Source organism: Colletotrichum godetiae (assembly GCF_030913485.1).
Source record: "Colletotrichum godetiae strain CBS 193.32 chromosome Unknown BDP55scaffold_45, whole genome shotgun sequence".
NCBI classification, from domain to species: domain Eukaryota; kingdom Fungi; phylum Ascomycota; class Sordariomycetes; order Glomerellales; family Glomerellaceae; genus Colletotrichum; species Colletotrichum godetiae.
The window spans coordinates 194,999-205,642 of NW_026851293.1; the positions used below are offsets into that span (position 1 = coordinate 194,999).

Below are 10,644 nucleotides of genomic sequence, written 5' to 3' on the forward strand. Positions count from 1 at the left end.
CGCTCTAATGATGTGCTCTTGTGGAGAGGCGAAAGACGTGGACCACCTGGTCTACTGTCGACTAACGCTGGCGAGGAGGCAACGGTGGCCGACCCTCCACTCTCGCAGTATGCCCGAGCCCATAGGCCCTATGGGATCTCTCGAGGCCTACTTCAAGAGATTAATCACCGACCCACGAGGCTTCGAGGCCTTTCTCCGCGTGACGGACTTCTTCCAGAAGATCTGTCTGCGGTAGCAGCATCCACACCTACGTAGATGTGAGTGCGGACTACAAAGAACCTCCCGATTCCAAGGGACGATTTGGGAAAGAATGAAACTGGGGCACCAGCGGGAACCGGGGACAGACAGAACGCGTAGTGGCCACAAGGCATGATTTGGAGGACGATGTAAAGAGACGACGTACTGTAGAGTAGGTAGCCTTGGCTCACGGCCCTCCACGCCATATACCCTTCGGGAGGTCTGCGGTAAGGGCTCTAGCCCGGCCGCCACGGCGTTAAATACAACAACAACAACAACAACAACTTACTTACACGTCACCATGTGACACCTTGGGGTATAAGTATCGGACCAGGTGTGCTCGGCACCCGCGTTTATCTGGTGCTACTTTGCCAACAAGCTATGTATCAAGTGGAATGAGCTGGTACAGTGTCGTTCGATATCCGCTACATCCAAGAGATGAAAGGACAGAGGCTTTTCGGCGATATCACCCACCATCACAGCAACCTAGTCACCCTCTACCAATAATGTTCTAGAACTGCCCAAACAGCTTCTTGCCAACAGCATCTTTCCAGAGTGAAAGGACCAAGCACGAATTTCAGCAATGACTGTGGAGGTTCGTACCCAGGGTTAGATCCCACCAACCCACAAGTAGCCCAACCAGAAGCATCGCAAGTCTGGAGGCCTCGTACTAATCGGGGCATACAAGATGCAGCAACCAGTACCTGCTGCAGGGCATGGTGTGAATTGCAGGCCAACCGACAGCGTCCAGACACATCTGGCGCATGTGTATTCCAGAAGCATGCGCTGGATCCGAGTCATTGAGTCAACATCCCAGTACCGGGATAATTACCCTTGAATACCTAATCGCACTCTAAAATACGCATTTCTTCGTTGATGTCCGTATTCGTCACATCTCATTCCCAGATCAATCCATCCTTTGGGCGAGGTATTCGACGAAGAGCTTCTTCTTTCGGGCCGACTTTAGAGTAACCAAAAAGCCATGTCTTTCGGAAACTTTTGTTACGATTGAGCGAAAGAAATATCCCAAACTTCCTTCTTGGCCTTTTCACGGTCTGTTCGCCGCACAACACGCCTGGCGGCTCAAATCTGCTGGGCCGCGGGTAATTTCCAGTCAGCCTCGGAGGTGCCGTATTAGTAGCCTTCCAGAAAGAGATTGGACCATTGGGCTACATTGTACGATGAACTGTTTTCCCTAGTTGTTGTTTTGCGCCCGACGCCCAGGACCCTCAAGCAAGGGTCACCATGTCTTCATACACGAGCCTGCACGGCAAGTCCAGCCAAGGCGCAGCACCATAGCCGTTAGTCACACTAGGCATCCAACGTCGCAGCGGCAACTAAGGACATTTATTGCGACTAAGGACCTGGAGGGAACATGTGGAAAGTGGAAAAAACAAGAGAGGTGTCTACGGAGACAAGACACGCGTCGCACGATGATTGTGTTTCGCGTACGATCTGTGTTGCGCACCAGAGTGTTTCTGCCAGGGCAGAGGATCACCATGTGCGTGACGCGGAACGGACGAGCGTAAAGCATTTCGTTGTCGTTGGGTGTTTAGTAATGCCTCAACTCCTGAAGCTTTCTGCGGGTTCCTCCTCGGTTGATCACGTATTCTCGTAAGGCAGAGGATCGACCGGGTTGCACGGGGGCTGGAGACAGCAACTATAACGGGCCAACGGTCAAACCGCGAGAGCCCCGGAGGCGGAGTCAGCGTGCCAAGCGGGAAGGGATGTGGTGTGGTTGCGATGGTCCAGAACGGCGCAAGCAACAACAACTACTACAACAACACGAATGCGCAACAGCAGCGAGGAGAAAACGAGAAAACATCCTTTGAAGATGCGCAGGAACGTCTCGTCGGGTTCGCGTGGGGGTGGGACGGTTCTTGTTCGCGTTGCGCTGCTTGGACAGTTGGTTTAGCATAAGCGAGGGCACGTAAGCTTGTGTGGACTCGTCAATGGGAAATCAAAACCGCGGGTTTCAAGACAAAGAGGACCCTGAAAGGTGTCACATTGACACGGACAAGTTCATCTTCCCGTCTGGCAAACACATGCCAGAATAGCTGTCGCGTACTTGATGACTTAAGGCACGGTACTTTGCTACTTCCAGTTGCAAGTAGGATAAACCGTAGGGTAGTATTCCCAAGAATCCCATCTCAAGGATTTTGTAGGAACTTTTTTTCCTTTCCCACACTGCCATGTGCGTTACCGTTACGCGTCCAGTCTGTCTCGATCCAGCACAGACACCTGAACCTGAGGGGCGGGCCAGCTGGGGGCTCCATCGAAGTTATCCTGATCCATAACAATGGTGACGGAAAAGAGCTCCGGCAGTTGTGCACATCACACATCACGCAACGTTTGTGGGAAAAACACTCAATTTGACGGGCGACATTAGAGCGCAATAAGCTTCGGCTCGCTTGCTTAGCTTGCAGTGGCCAGGTTCCATCGTGAGAATCCTTTTGTCGCCCATATGGACCCCGAGCAGGCCTCCATTCCATCAAGTACCCAAGCACTCGAGGTTCAGAGTATCTTTCGCCTAGATACATGGGCAGATGGTAGCTACCTAGGTACGCACGGGGAAAGGGTCCGGAGCTGGGTCCGGGCCGGCGAGGCGAGAAAAGAGGCGAGGACATCGTCAAAGGATCCCAGGACCAGCTACCCCCCGGCCGCCGCCGTCGTGCCACCACCTACACTCAATTTGAAACCGAAAATCTCCTATTCTGAGCTATCGTGGACCGTGGGACCCCTTGCTACTCTCTCTCTCTCTCTCACTCTCTCTCTTCTGAGTATTCTCTCTGTCAAGCTAGCTCACCTCCTGATCTGTGCCTCCATCTCTTCTCCTACGTGCCACCTGTTCGAAACTGCGATTCAAGCGACCAGGCTCAAGGGCCACACGGTACACCAACGGGATGCGCGTGATGCACGATGCACGATGTCGACATTGCGACACCAAGAGCCCAGTCCCGTCGGCGGCGTCTAGCTCGCTTACAAGGTTACATTGATCGTGATTGAACCCAGGCTCCCCGTTCAGCCGCCGTAGATTATGCGCGCTCCATTTGCTTTCTGGCTTTCTTGCGCGCGCAGCAGCCCAGCTCCAGGCTGTGCTGTTGATGGTGATGCGACTTGCACGAGTCGGTTTGTCCCTTGTTTGCATTATCGGCATCGCATTTTCGGCGAAGGCCTAGACCGTTCCCAATTCCTTTCCCCCCCCTTCCTGCGGTGGAACTGTCAAAAGTCAAGTTGTAGCACGCTGCGCGAACGCCGGACTGCACAAAGGGGGCATCCCGGGGATAGAGTGACAAGAAGGCAGCCGCACTAACGTCGATAGCCGTGAGATAGCTTCCCCGGTGCGTGCCGCCTTACAAATAACGGCTCTCCAGTTTCGAGACAAGTGATGAGCAAGGCGACACGTGTGATCAGGCCAGAAGCCGTTGATCTGAAGTTCGGGAGACCTTTCCATTCGGGCAACGATTTCCCACTTCGGGCCGGAGCATGCCCACAGTTTGCTCCTGTTCGTAGATTGGTTTGCCGCCTCGCCAAAAAAACGCTTCCGTGGCCGCTTGGTAAAAATCGCTCACTAGAGAGATGGAGAAATGGAGATGGCCGGACTGCACTGATCTGCGCTGTGCCCAACCCGTGGCCCGCGTGGCTATATGTACAGTAACCTTGATCTTATGACGACGGGTTCAACGGCGTTGGCGAGTTCAGCCTCTCTTGGTCTCGTCAGATGTCGGTCCCAGATAGAAGGGAGGGATGCCGAAACAGAACGGAAATATATCATGGGCCTGGATGATATTAGAGGGCCGATATTACATGTCGGCCTGTGTGAAAGCAGAGGGCAGCCACGAAGGAAGCATCAAAAATAGAGTGCAGCTTCGCATATGGGCATCAACGCATGGAATGTACATGAACATTTGAGAACGGGAATAGCCTTCTTTCAGGAATAGGCGGTTTTTCTGCGAATGGAGTTGCGCAGATCCACTCGAAAATGAGCTTATACGAGGGATTGGAACGGCGCGCGAGTGGCCTCTTTTTGATCATGGCTTGCTGCCAGTCTGCAGTAAGTCACCGGTCAGTAGAGTGAAGGGTAATGATCGCCGGGACATCTCGTATTAGCGACGAGGCATTTCGATCGAGTGTGTCCAATCGGAGGTGCTGAGTTGAAATGACAGTCTGCAGGACTTTTTCCTTCCGGTGCCATTTCTCCCTCATAATCTCATGTGTAGATGCCTTACTTTGGGCATGTGAATGAGGCTGGCTTCGCAAGACCAGCAGTACCGAGAAGTCGCATTTCTTGGTCAACGGCGGTTCCGTTTTACCGAAGCTGCAGAACAATTGGAACATAGTCACGGCCAAGACGAATAACCTCCAACGCATCCCGCGGCCAACAGTGTTTGGAAGGGCTGAATGGAAGACAAAGGGAGCCGAAATAGAGGCAACTTGGGGGCCGTTTCTGCCCAAGGTTCCAGACGACATGCTCAAGGGCCAACTCAAAATGACGGGAAATGCAGCCTTGGAGGGGCCGCAAAAATTCGGCTAACTGGTTAAACGAGCCCCTCAAACTTGAGCCAAAATACCCAATATCCAAAAATGCCACATTGTGGGAATCTTTCAAACATAATAATCGACATTGACGGCACAGTAATCACCATGTACACTCGCACAAAAAGAGAGGTTATCAAAAGATTTGATTGCTGGTGGTCAAGTGAATTCGTACGAGAATAGAGTGGCTCGTGTTTCTGAAACACTGTCAATTTGTTCTAGAATCCTATTAATAGTGGCGGCATCCTTGAGGTCCTGGACAGCCCTGGCTGACGGGAAATGGATGGGCAAAGCAAAAATGCGTTCAATAAGAGCGAGCATAGAGCAATAGGCAGTGAATCAAAGGCTAAGAAGGCCAGAGTCAAAGCCAGAGAAAGAAAGCTCAAACACTCTGGAGCAAAGAAAGGAGAGCCTGGCCCAAACCACAGTGCCCCTGGATGATGCCGCGACGGCACTCGTCCCCTCAGACAGCGGACGCAACGGACTTCAGCGAACAGGTCCCCCGCGGGCCCTCCTCAATTAAGGTAGTCTTAGTCATTATGCGCAACCTCTGGGCGCAAGTTCTGGAATTCCGTGGCATCTGCCTGTGCCTGGGTGCTGGCTGGAGCACCACCAGGTCTGGGCGACTGGGGTGAGAAGAAGAAGAAAAAGGGAAACGACACACAAATTCTGGAACCTGGAACCGCCCTGGAGCCGTTCTGGCGCATTGGTCAGTCTCTGGCACGCTGGTGCGCGCCCCTCTCCGTGTATCCGTACCTTTTATGGCGCTGGGTCTCTTTGTTCCTTGCCCATTCTTACTCCACAGCCCCGGCAAGCGAAAGGACTGGACACTGGCCAAAGGCAGAGCTGCTGTAGCAGAGAGAGAGAGAGAGAGAGAGCGAGAGAGGCAGCTGGCCGGCAGCAGAGTAAAGACGAGCAAAAGCGGTACCACAGTTTGGGCGAGCCCACAGTCAAGGGACGTGAGATATCCACAGTCCTCGGTCCAGCCATGCGCCCCTCCCCAAATCTCTCTCCCAGGCCATGGGGGAGCCGTGGGAGACGGACAAGGCAGAGTTGTAGAAAGCCATGGAGTAATATGTACATTACTACATAACCTTGCAGCTCGAGGTACCTGTGTCCTTGTAGATATCCGCAGTACCTTTTACCTAGTACACATGTGTGATGAGGAAGGGCGACGAGGGTCTCGATGGGCAATGGGCGATGGGATGGGATGCTGTGTAACTACCAGAGGTCCAGTACTCCATACCAGGCGACCTTGGCCTTGCCATGTTATTTGTTCGCTCCCCCCTTCCAGACCCCTTCCCCCTTCCCGTGGATGCCGTGAGGCGTGAGATGATAAAGACCCTTTCAAGTCCCCCTCCACTGCCGCTGCTTCTTTTGCTCTCATTTTCTGCCCTCGTTAACCCTTTGCTGTGCATCTGCTTGTCTGGAACATTCTTGTTGACTGCGTTGCTTCCTCTCCTTATCCAATCCAATCTCGAATCTCCTTCTCTGCAGTTTCGTCACCACCCGCTACCACCACAACTACCACCAACACCAAATCTAGACTCCCTCCACATCCTCTAGACGGCTCCTTCGGTATCTACACTTCCAGACAAAGAAACTTCCGTCATTCCGTCTCCCGTGCCGACGCCATAGAATTTTAAAGGGACTTTGCCTGCAAGCCAGAGCAGACCGGAAAGGACTCTTCGGAAAATTACACACCTCGACCATCAGAAACGGGAACAACCTACTTTAAGGTACTATTAGTAACCTGGTGTCGACGACAACAACAGCAACAGGAACAACATCTCTCTTCAACAACGCCAACGAGAACAACAGCAGCAACAACTACCAAGATAACATCCAAATCGACGACATTAGCATCGTCGATCAACGAAACCGGTCTCCCCCAAATAACCCCCAAAACCTTCACCACGGCTTCTCCAGCGATCGCCACCATGGGTTCCCCGAGTGGACCCCTCCGACCCCGAGCGTCGTCAAATTTCATGGGCATCCGCGCATCCGGGTTCCCGCCGTCCATGACACCGCAAGAAAAGCACCTCTTCTCGGACCGCGTCAACACGGCCACGACACGCCTCTCTAGCACAATGGCCGCCAGCGAGACAGGCGAGGGCTACGTGTTTGTCGTCTACTTCCACAAGACCACAGCCGCCGACGCTCTCGCCCTGCTCCAGGCCGCAGACATCCGAGTCAGGGGCCACGAGATCCAATTTTCCTGGCACTGAGAGAAACTTGGAACTCGGAAACTCGTTTACTTTTCTTCTCCTCCTACCTCATTTGAGTAATGAGCTTCTCATTGCCTCGTTGTGCCTTGGTTTTTGAGGCCCGGGCTCCCGGCTGGACTGGACTGGACTTGACTGGACTCTTCTTTTTGTGTGGACCGTGGGTTTATGGGACGGGACTATGGGCTCATTCTCGACTCAAGCTCTCTCTCTCTCTCTGTCTGGACCCCCCGATCCGTTTGCCGACTTCACACACATCTTGGGTCCTGCGTCCTGCCGCCGGCCGGGATTTGACAGCTTTCTGAACCGACTCGAGAGGGATCATCCCGTTTGTTCCCCTCTTCCTGTGGCTTTCTCTACCTCTTTTTCCTCTTTTTATCATTCACATATACCCCGTTCCAGACATCAGAGAGCAAAACTGTCTTCTTCGATTCCATACTCTACTCCTTGTCTGCTCCAACAACCCCCTACCCTACCTCTACCCTCCCATCCATCCTCCAATTCCCGCCCGACCGCCCCGGGACGAATCCTTCAGCGATCCATCCTCCACCCTCCTCGACCAGTCACCACCCCTCCCCCCCCTTGCCACTCTTCTCAGAGATCTGCAAGTCTAGGCCATCCTAGACCACCCCATCCCATCCAACTTTCCAGGGCAATCATCCATCTCACCCATACACTGGCTCCTCCACCCATCTCACCTTATCTCCATCGAGCGATCAATCACGCAAAAAAAAAAAAGCATCGTGCTTCTCCTGCTTCTGCGTGGCTCACTGGCTCTCACACCCCCGTTATCCCGTATATCCGCGCATCCACCATCCACCACGCAAGCAAGCAAGGGGGGGTTCGTTCGGTTCGTCGATGGCCGCAGATGAGCCGCAGATGAACCAAACCCGTCCAAGTTGTTCGCTCCGCCCGCCCGCACCGCACCGCCCTGCTACTCTATCCCCGCCCGGGTGGGCCGGCCGGCAACGCTGACGGTCAGGTCGTCGCAGGTGGGAATGAGCAACCCCCGAAAAAGGGTACGCCGCAAGGGGAACGGCACGGGATGTCGGGAACATGGGAAAAGAGAGTCCTGAGAAAGAGAGAGCCTGAGCAATAAAATCGAGATGAGGTGAGGTGACGCGGATAAAGGGACACGTTACGCGGCCATCCGCTTCGTCACCACTCCAGCTGCAACCCTCCTCCTTCTTCTCCCCCTTGGACCCTTCGAACGTCAGGCTCGCCGGCCCATCATCCTGCTACTGCTTTTTTTCCGTCTTCCCACACTTGGCACTTTGATCGATCATCGAACGGAGCCCCGTTACCAGGCCCGTTGTGAATCTCTGGGTTTCTGATCAAGGGTTGCATTCGAATTCGGCAATCGGCCCCAATGGGATCCCACGGAGAAAAAGAGTACAAACCACCTTAGATGAGACGGCGCCAACGCAATCGAGGACGGATTATCCGCGATTTAATTTTCAAGGGGGCACCGATTGGAGAACATTTGGACCGGGGGTGCCAAAAGTCGTGTGTGGAAGTTCGATCAGAAATCCACATTGGCATGCAAAGGTTAGTCCAATTGCAACCGTCACAAATTCAATACTACACACAACTTTTATTTTATTTTATTCTCCTTCTTGCTTTACTCATAACGTTACGGAATATCTACTGCAACCCTTTTTCGGTCTCGCAAGGAACGTTCCCAAGCGGAGAATATCCGACCGCGGAGGCAGCAATACTCAGCAAAAGAGACTCTGGCCTTGCATGGAAACATCGGCTGACAGGAGTTCCAGACCAAGTTCGATTTTGATTACCGGCCCGACGTGGGGGAGCATGATGAGGGGACCGGGGAGGGCCTACACCACAAGACCCTGAACGGAGCAAAAGGGGACGAGCTGCACTGCACCACCGTTGAAGTGCGTTTGCGCCCAGAGGTCAGCCTGTCAGGGAACAACCCCCGAGCCAGCCAAGAGGCAGAGGAAACCAAAGGGGGAAACCCAAGTGGTGCTTGGTCTTGGTTTGTGGTTTTGGGCTATTGTCTGGTGCAGCGTGCACTGCCATCCATCAACACCAAGACAACACCATCCATTTGACGCAAACCAAGCCCCAGAGTTTCCGATATGGTTGGCATTCGCACTCATCGAGGCTTTGCTTCGGGTTGCGGCATCTCTTGTTCTCTTTCTCTTTCCTCTACTTCCCCCGCCATCTGTTCTCGAGCAATGCCTATGGGCAGATTGCACCATTCCAGTCTGCCTCGGCTTCGCACCGCGGCGTCCGTGGAAAAGGCAATAGAGGGAACAGAATTTCAGATCCGTACTCGCAATGCACTTGTTGCCACCACTTTTCCCTTTCGGACCTGAGTCCGGAGTCATAGAATCTACATGTGCACTTCCCCTCGTCGGCATTGGTCGTATTTGGAAGCTGGAGGTGGAGGTGGAGGAGAAAGACCCGTCACCGGCCTGGCCGTACCCAAGTGCTGGTTGCAGCCAGAAAGTGACCAGTCACAAGATAACTGTTTGTCACTTAGAGCTTGGCCTTGTGTCATTAGAACATGTATCCGTACAATGCTTAGCAATGAGCAAACAAATATCAAATGTCAAATGTCAAAAATATGCACCGTCACCCCCAGACCAATATTGCGCAGTTCGTCCCACGGTTCCACGGCTCGGTGCCCCCCCGGCAAAGACATTGCTGATTGCAGCAGCCAATGGGACAGACTGAATCTTGGACATGCATATCGGCGGAGACCAAAACCCGGAGCATTTCCGCCTGTGCCATTGGTATCATTGAAATCTTATGGAAGAGAGAATGTGCAATGCAGTCAGCTTTACTCTCAGAGGCATCGCCATCACCAAACTCCTGTCCCCATAGACAACTTCCCGCGTAAACATCCGTCATCTCCCCGCCGGCCATTGCACTATATGGGCCGCCGTCTGTGTGTGCGCTCCGTCCAAAGAACCGTTTGCTCAAAGTGAAACAGGGGAAATTCACATTGCGCGGACCCGGGGAACTGGGTTTCCCTGCGTTAAAAATCCCGTCTCCCCGCCGCAGACACGTCCAGTCCAAGGTCCCTTCATTTTCCTCGTTCCTCTTACTCCAAACGGCAAGAAACTCATATTCTCTGCATACAATCAACAAGTTACTTACCCCATAAAACGCCCATAAAACGGAACTGGACGGGCCACGGCACGGTCCCCAGCTGATTTTGACTTCCTCCCTGATGGAAATGGTCATCTCCCGGTAAACCCGCATGATTCACATGGAGACTTGGGGAGCAGGCAACCGTGGGGCATCAGGAAAAAGAAAAGACAAACGGCGGCAAACCCCCGCGGCGATTCTTATTCACGTGTCACCCCGTCCCATCCAGCGTCCCTCCGTTTTGTGATCCTTCAGAGCCCCCGGCCTCGGCGCAGTATTTGACGCCGCTCATGTGCTCTGATGCCTCAATCTCTATTCGGACCCCGAAAGCGAGTTTCTTGGATCAGACCCGTTTCCCTCCGCGTGGCATCCGTACTCCGACCATCAGACGGGACAGGAGCAGCACAGCAAGGTTTACGTCTAACGTTGCGTTGTCGCTGGTGCCTAAGCTTGACTTTCCTTGCGTGTTAGACTGTTTCATTGGTTACGATGTCGTGCCATTTGGGATGCTCTACCTATCCGTTCCTCC

At 53.4% G+C, this 10,644-nt stretch overlaps 2 protein-coding genes across 2 annotated transcripts; both read left to right on the top strand.

Moving 5' to 3' along the window:
• Window positions 1–6,713: 6,713 nt before the first annotated feature.
• BDP55DRAFT_560114 (uncharacterized protein) lies at window positions 6,714–7,001 on the top strand (the record flags this gene model as incomplete). Its single annotated transcript, XM_060569962.1, has 1 exon — window positions 6,714–7,001. One exon carries the CDS (start codon window positions 6,714–6,716, stop codon window positions 6,999–7,001), a length of 288 nt encoding a protein of 95 aa, XP_060425626.1.
• BDP55DRAFT_288577 (uncharacterized protein) lies at window positions 6,988–8,143 on the top strand. The gene has a single exon (XM_060566537.1). The coding sequence runs from the start codon at window positions 7,180–7,182 to the stop codon at window positions 7,879–7,881; it is 702 nt and encodes a 233-aa protein (XP_060425627.1). The 5' UTR covers window positions 6,988–7,179; the 3' UTR covers window positions 7,882–8,143.
• The last annotated feature ends 2,501 nt before the right edge of the window (window positions 8,144–10,644 follow it).

What these genes read in the sequence shown, in the direction of transcription:
- BDP55DRAFT_288577 (XM_060566537.1), top strand. Translation starts at nt 7,180, where the DNA reads ATGGGCTCATTCTCGACTCAAGCTCTCTCTCTCTCTCTGTCTGGACCC.